Source organism: Furipterus horrens, unplaced genomic scaffold, assembly GCF_987537825.1.
Source record: "Furipterus horrens unplaced genomic scaffold, mFurHor1.1.pri manual_scaffold_4, whole genome shotgun sequence".
Classification (NCBI taxonomy): Eukaryota; Metazoa; Chordata; class Mammalia; order Chiroptera; family Furipteridae; genus Furipterus; species Furipterus horrens.
In genome coordinates this window covers 110,022,622-110,038,722 of record NW_028327174.1, presented here as the reverse complement: position 1 = coordinate 110,038,722, position 16,101 = coordinate 110,022,622, and the positions used below count along the sequence as shown (strand labels likewise).

General features: G+C 38.5%; 1 protein-coding gene across 5 annotated transcripts in view; it reads left to right on the top strand.

Annotated features, from left to right (window-relative positions):
* Positions 1–16,101, top strand: part of MICU2 (mitochondrial calcium uptake 2) — a 184,215-nt gene that overhangs the window by 142,942 nt on the left and 25,172 nt on the right. For 4 of the 5 annotated variants that reach the window (XM_090273922.1, XM_090273920.1, XM_090273923.1 and 1 more), the window contains 2 exons: positions 2,420–2,482; positions 3,364–3,461. In XM_090273922.1, coding sequence (XP_090130048.1) covers positions 2,420–2,482; positions 3,364–3,461 — 161 coding nt within the window. The remainder of the gene's footprint in view (positions 1–2,419; positions 2,483–3,363; positions 3,462–16,101) is intronic. The other variant, XM_090273921.1, reaches the window with a different exon arrangement.

Below are 16,101 nucleotides of genomic sequence, written 5' to 3'. Positions count from 1 at the left end.
TTCAAATGGATCCATTACCGCAGAACTAACTATACAGTACCATAATCTTCATAGTACACTAGAACCTGCTATAACCATCTCCGAGTCCAAACTGAAATGTTTTAGGGAAAACTCAGACATAACAAGCTTTATCTGGCACTAAATTCATTTGACAGACTTCAGGATAGGCTCTTGTTCTAAATGCCACACCATGTTAGAATAAGCCAGTGTTATAATAAGCCTCCTAAAAATTATTATTTCAGTAAACTAATCCTATTTGCTATCTTTTATTTGTAACAATTTGGCAATGACTATGTAAAGATGATGACAACTATATTAAATGTCTTATGATAAAAAAATAAATTGAATTTTCTATAAAAATTTATAACCATTTTATGAATAGCATCTATTTTTTATTTTTTTAATTGTTATATACATGAGAAATTGAACCCTTGTGAACTTTTGGTGGGATTGTAGATTGGTGCAGCCACTTTGAAAAACAGTGTGGAGGCACTTCCAAGAACTAAAAATAGAACTATCATACAACCCGGCAATTTTGGGGTATTTATATGAAGAAATCTAGAACACTAATTCAAAAAGATGTATGCATCATCCCTGTGTTCACTGCTGCATTATTTACAGTAGTCAAGATGTGGAAGCAACCTAAGTGTTGGGCATTGTCCCACAAACTGAAAGGTCATGGTTTGATTCCTAGTCAGGGCATATGCCTGGGTTGCAGGCCAGGTCCCTGAGTGGGGGGCATGTGAAAGACAACCAATCAATTGTTTCTCTAGCACATTGGTATTTCTTTCCCTCTCTTCATCACTTCCCCTCTTTCTAAAAATAAATAAATAAATAATTTTAAAGATGGTACATGTACATACAGTGGAATATTTTTAAATAGCCAGAAAAAAAGAATGAAATCTTGCCATTTGTGACAACATGGAGGGACCTGAAAGGTATCATGCTAAATGAATAAGTCAGAGAAAAACGAATGCCATATGATTTCACTTATAAGTAGCATCTAAAAAATAAAACAAATGAGCAAACAAACAAAACAGAGCCGACTCATCAATACAGAGGACAAACTGTTGGTTGCCACAAGGACAAGAGTGGGGAGATGGGCAAATATGTAAAGGGAATTAAGGAATACAAACTTCCTGCTACAAAATAAGTTACGAGGAACTAACAAACAGCATAGAGAATGTAGTCAGTAATGCTGTAACAACTTTCTTTGATGATAGTAGGTAACTAGACATTATGTTGATCACGTTGTAATGTGTATATATGTTTAATCATGTTGCACACCTGAAACTAATACATACAATATTGTAAGTCAATTATACTTTAGTTTAAAAAAGAAGGATATTTATTACCAATATTAGGAATGAAAAGGAGATGAAACCATTAGGGAGAAATGTTTGATATTCAACTTGATGTTATAATATTTGATTGTCAACTTAAAAGATAAAGAATAAATAAAAAATAAAGCTTTTCAACTTTTTTTCCCCAAAGAAGGGGTATGTTGAAAAACTTCAGGGATTTAGAGAACTAGAGGTGAACACTTGCCTAAAATAAACATAGTAGAAGGGGCCAAATTTGAGGTGATTATTTTGAAATTTAGCTGCAACAATTTTTAAATTGTTAACAAAGAAATAGCTTAGAAAAAAATGGGTGAAGTTTTATTTCCTAATTGATTTAGTTTGAGATTTTGTCTACATTTAATTTTTTAAAAACTTTTTTTTTTAATTTGCTCTCCAACTGAGGATTGGTACAAATGACTCTGAAAGGTAGGTTTTTTAATGTACTCAGTCTCAGGGTATTATTACCAATTTATAATTGGTTGAAATATAGGTCTTTAAATTACTTTAATGCTTTATAAGTGCATAAAGGGAAAAGGAACAACATTTATATGATATAAGTAGCTTTTTAGGAGTTATTCACTTGAAAATGTGGCCATAAACTCTCAGTAATACAGAAAATTATGAATAAAATTTCTCTTGAAGAATAAGAGTAATTATGAAGTTTTTATAGAGTGATGCCCTTAGAATATACAGTGGTGGAAAAAAGTGGCTTTACAGTTATAAGTATGCAAAACAAAGAGTTTATTCTTATATTATTTATTAATTATTGTATTATTTATCTGCATTACAACTGTAAACCTACTTTTGTCCTATATTAAGCTGGCTTTCTTTAGGAGAAAAAAATTATCCAAATTGTAATAATAGGAATGTTGATATCTGCATATCTATGTCTCCTCTGATTCTTACATGATCTGAGGGGGAGAAAATGTAACATTAGGAGTTATAGTATAAGAATTTCAGTTAATATTTTAAAGATATCTAGTATATATTTTATAACAAAAATGTAGCATCTTTTTTATAGGTTGTTTTGAAAAATCCAGTAAACACACATCTAAATCATGTTTGCCATCTTTTAGCTGCAGAAAATCATAAGTAAACAGGATGACTTGAAGACAATAACTAATGAAACAGAATTTCAGGTATGTGCAGACAAAGTAAACATTTCCAAACAGATGATATTATATTAGCATATCTATTTTATTTGTTCAAATAAATATACCCAAATACTTGGAAAAATTATCAGTAGTTTATTATTTCCTAAATATTTTAAGTAAATTGTGCTCCATTGACATGGTATAGACTTCAAAATGTTTACAGTGTATGTATATAGGGTAGAATTTTCCTCCTAGTTAGCACTTCTCCCTGAGCAATGTGTGCTTATCAGTTTCCTGTATAATCTTCCAGAGCTATTTTATGTATATATAAGCATATATATAAATAACTAAATATATCTACGTATCTTTTTCCCATTTTTATACAAGCAGTAGCATACATACTATGCATTGCTTCACACTCTCCTGTATTTCCTTAATATATGAGTATCTTATTCTTTTTAAATGGCTCCATAGTACTTTGTTGCATGGCTATAGCAATTTATGTAACCATTCTTCTTTTGAAAGATGTTTAAGTATATCCCATCTTTGATATTACAAATAATGCTACAGTTAGTTCTGTAATTATTTCATTTTATATGTATGTGAGTGTATCTGAGGGGTAACTTCTCAGAAATTCAATTGCTGGATCAAACATTTGAACGTTTCTAAAATTTTGTTTACTGCTGAAGTCCACCTTAAGAGTTTTGAGTATTGTATCCCTCCTTTTTTTCTCTTGCTTAAGCAAAGATGATTATAGAATATTGTTATGCAAAGTAACAGACAGACAGAATGGCTGCCTCTCTCTTTTCCACCTTTGTTGTTTTTACAAGAGTCTTTCTTGGATATCGTCCTGAGAATTCCAGGCTACAGAAACTATTTTTGTTCTTGGTTATAATTCCTTGAAATTTCTGTAATATTTCTTATAGGAACCAAAAGTGAAAGAACTTGAAGTTAACACAACCCTTCAGATACATTTCTTTGGAAAAAGAGGAGAAAGAAAACTTCATTATAGAGAATTTCGAAGGTAAATGCAAATATTTATATTCATTTAGGGAAATTTTATAGATAAGAACTGAAGAAACACCTGAGTATGGTTGATCCTTAAACAACCAAGTATGAACTGCATGGACTCACATTGTTCAAGGCTCAACTGTACATTCTCTTAGTCTTTAAAAACTTTATGTGGTGATACTTGTCCTGACCTGCCTACTTTACAGAATCGTGAGTAAATGTAAAACTATAAATTCTAATAATCAATTGTATAATTTATCTAATAACAGAAAAGGGACAATTTAATCCAGGAAAATATTTTCCTTCCTAATCTATTCTTTCCCCTTTCATTCACATTACTATTTTTTCCCCTACATGAAAAATCTGAAGTGGACTTGGACTTAGCTATTTAAATTCTGGAGGTTGTTGACTGCCCCTCTGGTGAAAGCAACAGCCCAACCAAGTTTAGGGGAGGGTAGCACAGCACAGACTCATTGGGCACCTTCCTTCTTTGGTCCTCAGACTCACTGCTGCAAATATTCTCAAGCCTTTGCTGTAGGCCAGACCAGGCTTGGTAGAGGCTACGAAGAATATGGATGACTGGCATGGGCCCTAGAAGTCTTCAGTCCCAAATGCAGTGCTGGGCACAAGGGCACAGCATGTCTGTGTCAGTCCCTGGGTTCATTCTTTCTACCCGTGATGAGGTAGAGTGCCCACTTACCTCTGCTGCATTCCAGACAAGAGTTGGGCCTCATTGGGTTTCCAGCTCCAGGAATCTGAAGTGATTAGCTGCAGCCCACAAGGGGGTCATCTGAAGCTCTTGGCAGTCCAGCACAGGGCCATGATTCCCAGCTTGCTGAACTGCTATCAAGGCTGGGTGGGGGTTTGCAGGCAGGAAAGTGCTGGCCTGTTCCCCCTGCCATCCCATCCCACCCCTAGCCAATGAACCTTCACACTTGTCCTGTCACAAGGGCCAACAGCCTGAGTTTCCACCCCTTCCGCAGCATCAGACTGGCTAAAACAGGGTTCAGAGCTTTGGTGCTCCTACTTGGTCTCTGACCTAAGGCAGGGTACTTAACCATTCAGGGGCTCAATTTCTTCATATGTAATATAGGTATATCTTCCTAATAGTTTAATAGCAATGTGTCCACAGACAATGTTGGCTTATATAAATAAACCCTCACTTCTGGAGATTCCAGACCATTAAAATCTACAGCCTGAGCCAAAAAAAGGAGCCTGGCTGACTGATCCTGTGGCACCAGCTCTACCAGTTGTTAATGCAAGTTTTTATTTGGCTGTATATACAATTTAAGCTATTAAAATTTGTACAATATTTACAAAATTTTTTTAAAAAAGAAAAATCTGAGGTGGACCTGAGAGTTGGATGAGACAGTGTATCTGAAGCACAAAGAACATAATACATGGTCGACACTCAGAATGCATGCTGAGCTTATATCAATTTGATGACTTTCAAAGGCCTCTCACACTTTGTTGGCCAGCTGCCAGATGCTTCCTGAGGGCCTCTTTTGGTTTGCATTTCTTCAGCTCTCTCTCTTTCCCAAAGAAAACAAATCAAAACTAAAATAAAAGGATAACTTACTTGGTATCTTTTTCCCTAGGGATTGACTACTTAAAATTCAGGGAGAAAGGTTTTGTTTTTTATTTTAAGTTAGAACAGAGAAGTGGACATAACTTTTCATTTTTTTATCACAGATGGCCAATTTTTTTCAAATTTGGTTTACCAATATTTTAATTTGAAAATTCAGTAGTTTTTTTAAAGTATATTTTATTGATTGTGTTGTTACAGTAGTCCCAATTTTTATTCCCTTTGCTCTTCTCCATCCAGTACCTCCCTTTCCTCCAACAATTCCACACCCCCTTAGTTCATGTCCATGGGTCGTGCATGGAAGTTCTTTAGCTTCACCCTTTCCTATGTTATTCTTAACTTCCCCATATATTTTGTACCAACCAATTATGCTTCTTAATCCCTGCACCATTTCCCCGTTTCTCTCCCTTCCCCCTCCCAGCTAATAACCCTCCAAAGGGATCCCCATACCTATGATTCTCTTCCTATTATGGTTTGCTAGGTTGGATTTTATTTTTATTTTTTAGATTCAGTTATTGATAGTTGTGAGTTTGTTGTCATTCTAATGTTCATAATTTTGATCTTCTTCTTAAGTAAGTCCCTTTGACATTTCATATAATAATGGCTTGGTGATGGTGAACTCCTTTAGCTTTAACCTTGTCTGGGAAGCACTTTATCTGCCCTTCCATTCCAAATGATAGTTTTTCTGGATAGAGTAATCTTGGTTGTGGGCCCTTCTTTTCATCACCTTGAATACCTCTTCCCAGTCCCTTCTTGCCTGCAAAGTTTCTTTTGAGAAATCAGCTGATAGCCTTATAGGTACCCCTTTGTAGGTAATGCTCTGCTTTTCTCTTGCTGCTCTTAAGATTCTCTCTTTATCTTGAACCTTTGGCATTTAATTATGATGTGTCTTGGTGTGGTCCTCTTTGGGTCTAGCTTGTTTGGGACTCTCTGTGCTTCCTGGACTTGTATGTCTGTTTCCTTCACCAATTTTGGGAAGTTTTCCTTCATTATTTTTTCACATACGCTTTCAATTTCTTGCTCTTCCTCTTCTCCTTCTGGCATCTCTATGATTCAGATGTTGGCATGTTTAAAATTGTCCCAGAGGTTCCTATGCCTTTCCTCATGTTTTTCAGTTCTAGTGTTCTCATTCTGTACCGGTTGACTTTTTTTCTTCCTTATGTTCCAAATCATTTACTTGAACCCAGTTTCCTTCCCTTCACCATTGGTTTTGTATGTATTTTCCTTCGTTTCATTTAGTATAGCCCTCACTTCTTCCCTATGCGTTTGCCATACTTAAGCATATCTGTAAAGCCTGTGAGCATCTTTAGCACCACTGTTTTGAACTCTACATCTGTAAGTTGGCTATCTCCTCATCTCTTAATTCTCTCACTGGAACCTTGATCCATTCCCTGTTTGCCCCATACTTCTCTGTCTCCTCAACTGGACAGACTCCTGTATTTGTTTGCCTCTGTGTCTAAGGTAGAGCTTTCGCACCTGTTACATTGTAAGGGGCAGAGCCTTAGGTATTTATCAGTATGGGCGACCCATTTCACCAGGTTGTGGTGCTGTGGCGGGGGGAGGGGTCTGAGAGGGAACAATGCCACTTGCTCAGCACTCGCCCTTTTTCTAAGCACTTCTCCCACTTCCACATGGGACTGGTGCCTCTCTAGCTGTTGTCCCGGCCATTGTTCCCAGAGTGTGTGGGTCTACAGACGTTCTAGGACTGTGGGGGCTTTTTAAACAAGCAGACTCTGCTGAGAAACCAACAGTTTCTTCCTCCATCTCAACCCCCACTCCTTTGCACAGTCAGAAGCAATGAGGCTTTATTTTCCCCATCGCTGAGTCCATGAGCTGTGCGGTCTGGTCTGGTGGCCGCTGCTGCCACCACCACACCGCATCCTTTCTGCCCCTTCTACCTGTCTGGATGAGTATTTCTTCTTTATATGTTTGTTGGACTTCCATGCAGCTCGATTCTCTGGAACTTCTGGTTTTCTCTAGTTTTGAGGTAGTTGTATTCCTTCTTAGCTGTGTTGGGAGATCTGGCATGTCTGTCTAGGCCTCCATCTTGTCTGGAAGTCTGAAAATTCATTACTTTTTAATAGTCATTTCACGCAAAATTGTGAGGACCTAGCCAGTTATTTCAGTTGGTTAGAGCATTGCCCCGATACACCAATGTTGTAGGTTTAATCCCTGGTCAAGGCACATACAAGAATCAACCAATGAAAGCATGAATAGGTGGAACAATAAATCAATGTTTCTCTCTCCCTTCCTCTCTAAAATCAATAAAATATTTAAAAAATTAAAATACTGAGAATGTATATGAGTCTTATGCAGGATCCCTAGTACTTACAAAGCCTTCTGGAAATATGCTAGTAATGTGATTAAACTTATCAAAAAACTGAAAGCTACAGACCAGTAATTAGTATACAGATCAAAAAATATTGTCAGACTTCCATCCAAGATAGAGGCCTAGACTGACACACTCTGTCTCCCTCCACTACTAAGAAGGAATACAACTACCGCAAAACCAGAAATAACCAGAAGTTCCAGAAAATAAATGGAAGTCCAATGTATGAACTTATAAAGAAGTCGTGCTCGTCCACACAGGTAGAAGGGGTGAAGCTGGGGAGGAGAGGTCAAGCTGTGCTGTCAACGGCAGCAGGACGGCAGTAGGCACAGACACCCATATCTAAGGGGAGGCAAGAGGTACCTGGGGAGCACCCCCAGCTGCAGACCAGACCCATCAGCTTGCGATTCCAATGCCAGGGAAGGCAGACCCCCATTGCCTTGGACTGTGAGGACTAGAGGGGGTGGGGACAGAGGAGGAGGCTCTCCTGGTCTCTTAGCGGACAGTCAACAGCCGGAATCCATCTTGGGCCCCAACCCCCACAGGAAACGCGACAGTGTGGTGAGAAGGGTCACCCGGTAGTGACGAGTGCACGGGGCTCTGCCCCCTGTAGCATAGGAGGTATGACAGCCCTGCCCAGGAAGCAAAGGTAAACACAAAGCTGTCATGATGGCACAGATCATGATAGAGATCCAGGTGACACAGCTGACCAGTCAGCAAATATCTAACGAAGCAGCAGATAGGAAATCTTTCTGAGGCACAATTCAGAGCTTTGGTTATAAGAATGCTTACAGACCTAACAGCAGATCTTAAACAAGACAGGGGAGGAATGAAGGCTAGCCCTGCTGAAATGAACAAAAACACATACGAAACTAGTGGTGAGGGCAAGAAAACCGGGGATCAAATCAACAAACCGGAACATAGGGAACAGTCAACCAGTGAAGAAAGTGAAAACGAAAAGTGAGGAAAATGAGAAGCTCAGAAACATATGGGACAGCTAAAAGCGGGCCAACATCTGAATCGCAGGGTTGCCAGAAGGTGAAGGAGAAGAACGAGAAATTGAAAAATTATGTGAAAAAATAATGAAGCAGAACTTCCCTAACTTGGAGAAGGAAATAGACTTACAGTTCCAGGAAGCACAGAGAGTTCCAAAAAAACGACCCAGGGAGAACCACTCCAAGACACATTATAATCAAAATGTCAAAAATTAAGGATAAAAGAATCTTAAAAGCAACAAGAAAGAAGAGAGAATTTCATACAAAGGGGTCCCAATAAGACTGTCAGCTGATTTCTCAAAAGAAACTCTGCAGGCAAGAAGGGACTGGCAAGAAATACTCAAAGTAATGAAAAGCAAAAACCTACAACCACGATTACTCTATCCCGTGAAGCTGTCATTCAGAATAGAAGGGCAGAGAAAGTGCTTCCAGGACAAAGTAAAACTGAAGGAGTTCATCAGATCCAAACCACTGTCATATGAAATGTTAAAGGGACTTGTTTAGGAGAAAGAAGATCAACTATGAACATTAAAATGAAATTTGTATCACAACAACCAACAACAGAAGGTAGGGAACTGAAACAAAGGCAAACTAAGTAGGCAACGAGAGTGTGAAAAGAATTATAGGTATGGGGAACATTCTGGGGGGAGGTCAACAGGGAGGGGGAGGGGGGAAAGGTAGGGAGGTGGTACAGAAATAAAGAAGCATAGTAGGAGGGAGTGGAGTAGACAGGAAGATGTTGAGAAGAACTATATGCACAACCAATGGGCATGGACTAAGGGGGGGGGACAACTGAAGGGGGGGATCACTAGGTGGAGGGGAACAAAGGGAAAAGAAATTGGGACAACCGTAACAGCATAATCAATAAAGCATATTTTTTTTAAAAAGATATTGATGTCAAGTTTAACAAACAGTATTCCAGAGTTCTTGTCATGCAGTATTATTATAGAAATAAATTAATTAAAATTCTTCATTCACACAAAAGAATGTAGAAATTGCTTAGGCAAAACATTTCTTATAGATAGGTGATTGATTGATTGATTGATTGATATTGGATGGAGAAATGATAAAGCTGGGAGAAAATGTTCTACACTTGAAAAACTAGCATTAAGATCCAGCATGCCAAATATTTCAAGATTTATTTTAGTGACTATTAGTCTCACTTTCTAAACAAGCATGATGATTGAAGTAAAGTCAAGTCCTAAAACATGAGATGAGTAAGAGAGATTTTCTCCAAGTCATACCCAAACATCCACACAGTTAAACACCAAATCAGTGAAAGCATTTAATATAGGCATCTCTGGAAGGGGCCAATTTAGCATGACAACAATGAATTAAAAGAAGTTGAAAAGTAACTGGAACTAAACAGTCACTACTTTCTCTCCAAACTGTCTGCCTCTACATAATGCTACTACAATTCCATGTCAGTTTTCATTGAATCAAAAGCCAGTGTGAGCAATAAGTCCCTTATTTCCCAGAATCCTAATTATGTTGGAGACAACATTAGCATATACCTGGACCATCAAACTTAAATGAGAAAGACTCAGGCTATGATCTTGGTTAACTATTGTATAACCTCAAATGAGTCACTCTACCCCTGAGCATCCACTGAATTGTCCTGAAAATGGGGGGGCCTGGAAGAGCAAATCTGCTGTGTGTATTTTAGCTCTGACCATGCAGTGATGTGCAGAGGTTAAGAGCATGGTTTAGCAAATAGGACAAATTATCCACTGAAATATCTCTGTCTATGATGTTTCTTAACTTCCTTAAATCTCAGTTTTTAAATCTGGAAAATGGACTTAATTATAGTATTTACTTCACAGAAGATACTTTACATAAAGTACCCTGAAACATAATATATAATCAATAAATAAAGTTGATGTTTTGGGGGTAAAAAAAAAAAAACATTTCTTAGTAAATGTAGACTTTTCACTTAGGAAAAAAGCAATTATTTTAAAAACCTGGCCCTCATCAGGTAGCTTGAGTGGTTGGAGCATATCGTCCTGTACTACAACCAAAAAGTGGCAGGTTCAATCCTCAGTCAGAGCACATGCTGGAGGCAACAGATTGATGTTTCTCTCACACGTTACTGTTTCTCTTTCTCACTTCACCTTCCTCTCTCTGGGATCAATAAACATATCATCAGGTGAGAATTTTTTTTTTAATTTTTTAGTTTGTTTTGCACTTTAATAAAACAGTAATTTTGTTTAAATCTCCAAGTCAAATTTTACTTTACAAAATACTTATGATTTTTCTAATCTTTGGCCCTGACAAAAATTATCCCTCATCAAAAGACATGAAAAGAAAGACTATCTCACCATTATTTTTCCACCCTCAATTTTGATATAGACTAACTGATAGTATATAGAATATTCAGTACTAAATGGGTTTATTCTGTAGTGCTACTAATACACAATGAATTTAATGTAAGAAAAAAATTCTCAGAAATATTTTAAGTTTGCTGTCATTCTTTGGAATAGTTTAATTGATATAATGATAGACTGTTGCTCTCTCCATGTTAATTTTCTCAATTTTAAAATCAGGAAAAAAATCATATTTGCAGAATTGGTAAAAATTATCAACCCAGAATTGTCTGTACTCAATGATTACTAGATAGATAAAATAACATGTATTATGAGAAAATACATGGCAATGGGATTAGCAAGAAAAGAGGGTGGAAAGGTAAACAGCCAAGATTGTGAAGGTTTTTTAATCCATGGTGAGAACAGAAGAAAATCATAAGAGACTGAGATGATGTCAGATCGAGTCAGTAGCTGAGGAAATCAAAGCAGGGAGGTCAGTTAGCAGCTGCCTGGCTGATAGAGAAGTGGTGGTGATTAGACTGAGGTGGTGGGAGTGGGAATAGAGAGTAGAGGAGTCTGAGGGGTTATTTAGGGGAAGGAGTTGATAGTGCCTGGAAATGGGAGAAAGTGAGTGAGTCAAAAATCGAGTAATGCCGGTTTTGAGTGGAACCAATGAATAAATGTGATGATGCCTGTTCACTGAGCTGGAGAACCCAAGAACCAGTTAAGGAAAGAACATGAGTGTAGCTCAGACCTTGTCAATGGGAGTGGATGCCAGATTGCAGGGGGTAAGGAGAGAAATAAATACAGGTAACTCTTCCGAGGGGTAAGTAGAGAAATAAATACAGGTAACTCTTCCAAGAAGGTTGACTACAAAAAAGGAAGAGAAAGTGGGCACTAACAGAAGGGGAGTGTTAGAAAGTTTTTCCTGATGATGTAAAGAGGAAACAATAAAGGAATGAATGGGAATGACCAGAAGAATAAGTTCCCTGCAGAAGAGGAAGCAGGAATAGAGGTGGAATTCAGATGACCAGTAGATCAGTCAGCCATCCTCTCTTCTGGGTTCTGTCACATTTCTGTAGTGATAGCAAGAAAATGAGAGAATTTCCTAAATAATGATTTCTAACTTCTCTAGGAAGTTGGGACAGGGTCATCTACTAAAGACAAACAAAGCCAATGGGATAGATTTGTAGAGGCTGTGGGGGGGCATGAAATAGCCACTTTGCAAACTGACAAAGAGCTTTCCATGCTGGCAGAGGCTGTGGGAAGTGTTGAAGGCCCAATAACAGTGTAGACTGTGAGTTTATGTTGGTACCACTATGTGCAGCTATGATATGGTTTTCTTCAAGCTTCACTTGAAGAAGATCGTCAAAGCCCAACCGGGCTCTGAACTTCCCTCTCAGGACTGCTTTCACTATGTCCTATAAAGGAAACTTTCCTTTTGCAACAGCATGGATGGACCTGGAGGCTATTATGCTAAGTAAAATAAGCCAGTCAGAGAAAGAGAAACAGCTTATTATATCACATATATGGAATGGAATGAACAAAATAAACTAACAATCAAAATGGAAACAGAGGCATGGATACATGGAACAGGCTGGCAGCTGTCAAAAGGGGAGGGAGGTTGAAAGAAGGTGAAGGGAGTAGCCAAAGAACATATATGCATGACCCATGAACCTGGACACTGGTGTAGGATTGCCTGAAGGACTGGGGGGCTGAGTGAAGGGGGCAAAGGGGACAAAAATTGGGATACCTATAATAGCATAAACAATAAAATATAATTTAAATTGTTAAAAAAAATACTCTAGACATGCTTGGAAAGCAGTAGGCCTTAGTGTTTGAGATCAGACATACTTGCATCTAAATTCTGATTTCATCTACATGACCTTGAAAATACTATAAGCCCTAGTCAACTATCCTACTACATGACACTAGTAAATATCTATAGTTTATGACTGGGAAATTATGATTAACATGAAAAAAAAAGCCCAAAGAGCAAGAGAGCAACTAAAGCAATGAAGAGTAAAGTCTGGACTTGAGTAGGATGAAAAGGCAAAATAATTGCACACATTCTCAGTGCCATCCCAAGCTACTGTCTGTTGAGTGTTTGCTTACCATGTGCCCAGCAGGGGTTTTAAGTGTTTTACACATATTGTTTTACCTAAATCCTGAAAACTTGGGACAGGTAGTCTTCCCTTTGATGACTGGGACTTGATGAGATTAAGGAATTTGGTCCAGGGTCATATACCTCAGAAACTGAAGAAGAGGTATTTAGACCCTGGTTTGTTTTAAAAGGTGTAAGTTTCTCAATGAGTTAGTTCCACAGGTTCCTGGTGGGTGGATAGGTGCACCAGAGAGACAGGCATATTAAGTAGATACTAGTACATATCAAGAGAAACTTAGAAGCTAATGAGAGAACATGTGGATCAATTTGTGGTTTTGGAATTTTTAGTTTTTTTGTTTGTTTTGTTGTTGTTTTTACTTTTACAGCTAGTCATGGGATTTTTCAACAGAAATACCAATTTGCCATTTAAATAAAAAATGAAGTATAATTTAAGTTCTGTCTCCTGAAATTTTTGTCTTTATTTATTATTATGAAATCAGTAAATCATTTAAATGTGAAAATTCAGTTCTTTATAAGCATATGTATTGTTCAGGGAAGAAAATATTAATGCCCAATCTACTCAGGCAACTGTTGTTGGCATTTACCTCCCTGTGTCTCTGTTTTGTTTTTCCTGATTCTTTTTCCCTCTTCTACTTTACTTAGGGCCTTTTCTTCTTCTGCATTTCTTTTCATTCTTTTAAACTCTTATGATGGTTAGCCTTAGAAATAGTCACCAGAACTAATCCCTAAATTTATTTATGGTATGGTATATTTGACCTCATTTTTTATTTCAATAAATTTTTAAAGCTGAAAATAATTCTGTGACTTAAGATATATTAGGGAAGTAGTTAGGAAGGAAAGAAAAATGGTCTCGTTTTGATACCAATGTACTTTTTAGGACTGGGATTATTTTAACTTCTGAAATACCACTTATTAGTTGTGGGTGTTCTAAATTCACAAAGTTTTCATAAATGACAAGGTAGTGTACTGGTAAGTACATCCTATGCTCAGCTCTTAGGGTGAACCACCTAGACTGGAAACACTTTTGGTTAGTGGTGTGAATACTCCAGCAAGCTGATCTCAAGCTGCCTGACATGAAGCAGAGGTGGACGACACACGCACAGTTCACGCTTACAGATGCTATGGGCTGGTTCCAGTACACAGGGCCTAAACACCAAGCCAATGACAAGTGAAGTTTCCCAGCGCTTCCAGTTAGTCCAGTAACTTATAAACTATTTAATGTGTTTAGAGTGCATCTGGTGGCCTTATGTATTATAAATTCTTTAATTCATATATTATGTTCAGTTTCATATTCCAGATTTCTATGCCATAACAAGATATATAATTTTAGACTTAGAAAGATTATGATATAACATACTTTGTTCTTCAAAAGTAGTATAATGTTAAAATGAAAGTAGCTTAAGCCAGACACTGTATAGCTTTTTAAAATTTTTTTAAGTATATTTTATTATTATGCTGTTATAGTAGTTCCAATTTTTTTCCCCTTTGCTCCCCTCTGTGCAGTATCCCCATCTCCTTCAGCAATCCAACCCCCCTTAGTTCATGTCCATGGATCATGCATATAAGTTCTTTGGCTTCACCCTTTCCTATATTGTTCTTAACTTCCCCCTGTCTATTTTGTACCAACTGATTATGCTTCTTAGTCCCTGCACCATTTCCCCATTCCTCCTCCCCCCCACTCTCAGCTGATAACCTTTCCAATGATCCCCATACCTGTGATTCTGTTCCTATTCTGGTTTGCTTAGTTGGATTTTGTTTTTATTTTTTAGATTCAGTTGTTGATAGTTGTGAGTTTGTTGTCATTTTAGTGTTCATAGTTCTGATCTTCTTTTTCTTAAGTAAGTCTCTTTGACATTTCATATAATAATAGCTTGGTGATAATGAACTTTAGCTTTACCTTGTCTGGGAAGCACTTCATCTGCCCTTCCGTTCCAAATGATAGCTTTGCTGGATAGAGTAATCCTGGTTGCAGGTTGCCTTTCTTCACATTGAATACTGCTTGCCAGTCCCTTCCTGCCAGCAAAGTGTCATCTGAGAAATCAGCTGATAGTCCTATAGGCACCCCCCTGTAGGCAACTCTCCGCCTCTCTCTTGCTGCCCCCGGGACTCTCTCTTTATCTTTCACCTTTGGCATCTCAATCATGACGTGTCCTGGTGTGGTCCCCTCTGGGTCCAGGTCACCCAGGACCCTCTGTGCTTCCTGGACCTGTATGTCTATCTCCTTTGTAAAATTTGGGAAGTTTTCCTCATTTTTTTCAGTTCTTGCTTCCTCATTCTGCACTGGTTGACTGATTATTTCTTCCTTATGTTCCAAATCACTGATTTGAACCCTAGGTTCTTTCCCTCCACCATTGGTTTTGTGTGGATTTTCCTTCGTTTCACTTAGCATAGACTTCATTTCTTATGTGTTTGCCATACTCAAGCATATCTGTCTACCCTGTGAGCATCTTTATCACCAGTGTTTTGAATTCTGCATCTGTTAGATTGTCTGCCTCCTCACCTGTTAGGTTGGCTATCTCCGTCACTTAGTTCTCCCATTGGAACCTTGATCCATTCCCCCTTTTGGGCCATACTTCTCCGTCTCCTCATTCTGACAGACTCCTGTGTGTTTGCCTCCACATCCCAGGTAGAGCTGTCGTTCCTGTTATGTTGTAAGGGGCGGAGCCTTAAGGATTCGTCAGTACAGGGCGACCTGTTTCACGATGTGGGGGAGGGGTCTAAGAGGGAACAATGCCACTTGTCCAGCACTCGCCCCTTTTCTAGGCACTTTTCCCACTTCCATATGGGACTGGCGCCCCTCTAGCTGTTGTCCTAGCCTTCATTCCCAGAGTGGGTGGGTCTGTGGATGTTCTGGGATCATAGAGGACCTTTAAACAAGCAGACTCTGCTGAGATACCAGCAGTTTGTGCCTCCGCCCCAACCCTCACTGGTTTGCACAGTCGGAAGCAATGAGGCTTTATTTTCCCCAGCGCTGGGACCATGAGCTTCGCGGTCTGGTGAGGAACTGGGAACGCTCACCATGTGTCCCTCCTGACTTTTTAAAACGTGTAACTGCTTGCCACCAGCCTGCCACTGCCACCGCTGCTGCCGCCACCACACTGCCTCCTCTCCACATCGGCTGCACCCCTCCTACCTGTCTGGATGAGTACTTCTTCGTTATATCTTTGTTTGTTGGACTTCCATGCAGCTTGATTTCCTGGAACTTCTAGTTGTCTCTAGTTTTGAGAGAGTTGTATTCCTTCTTAATTTTGAGGGAGACCCATCGTGTCTGTCTAGGCCTCCATCTTGGCCAGAAGTTGACAATGTATAGTTCAAC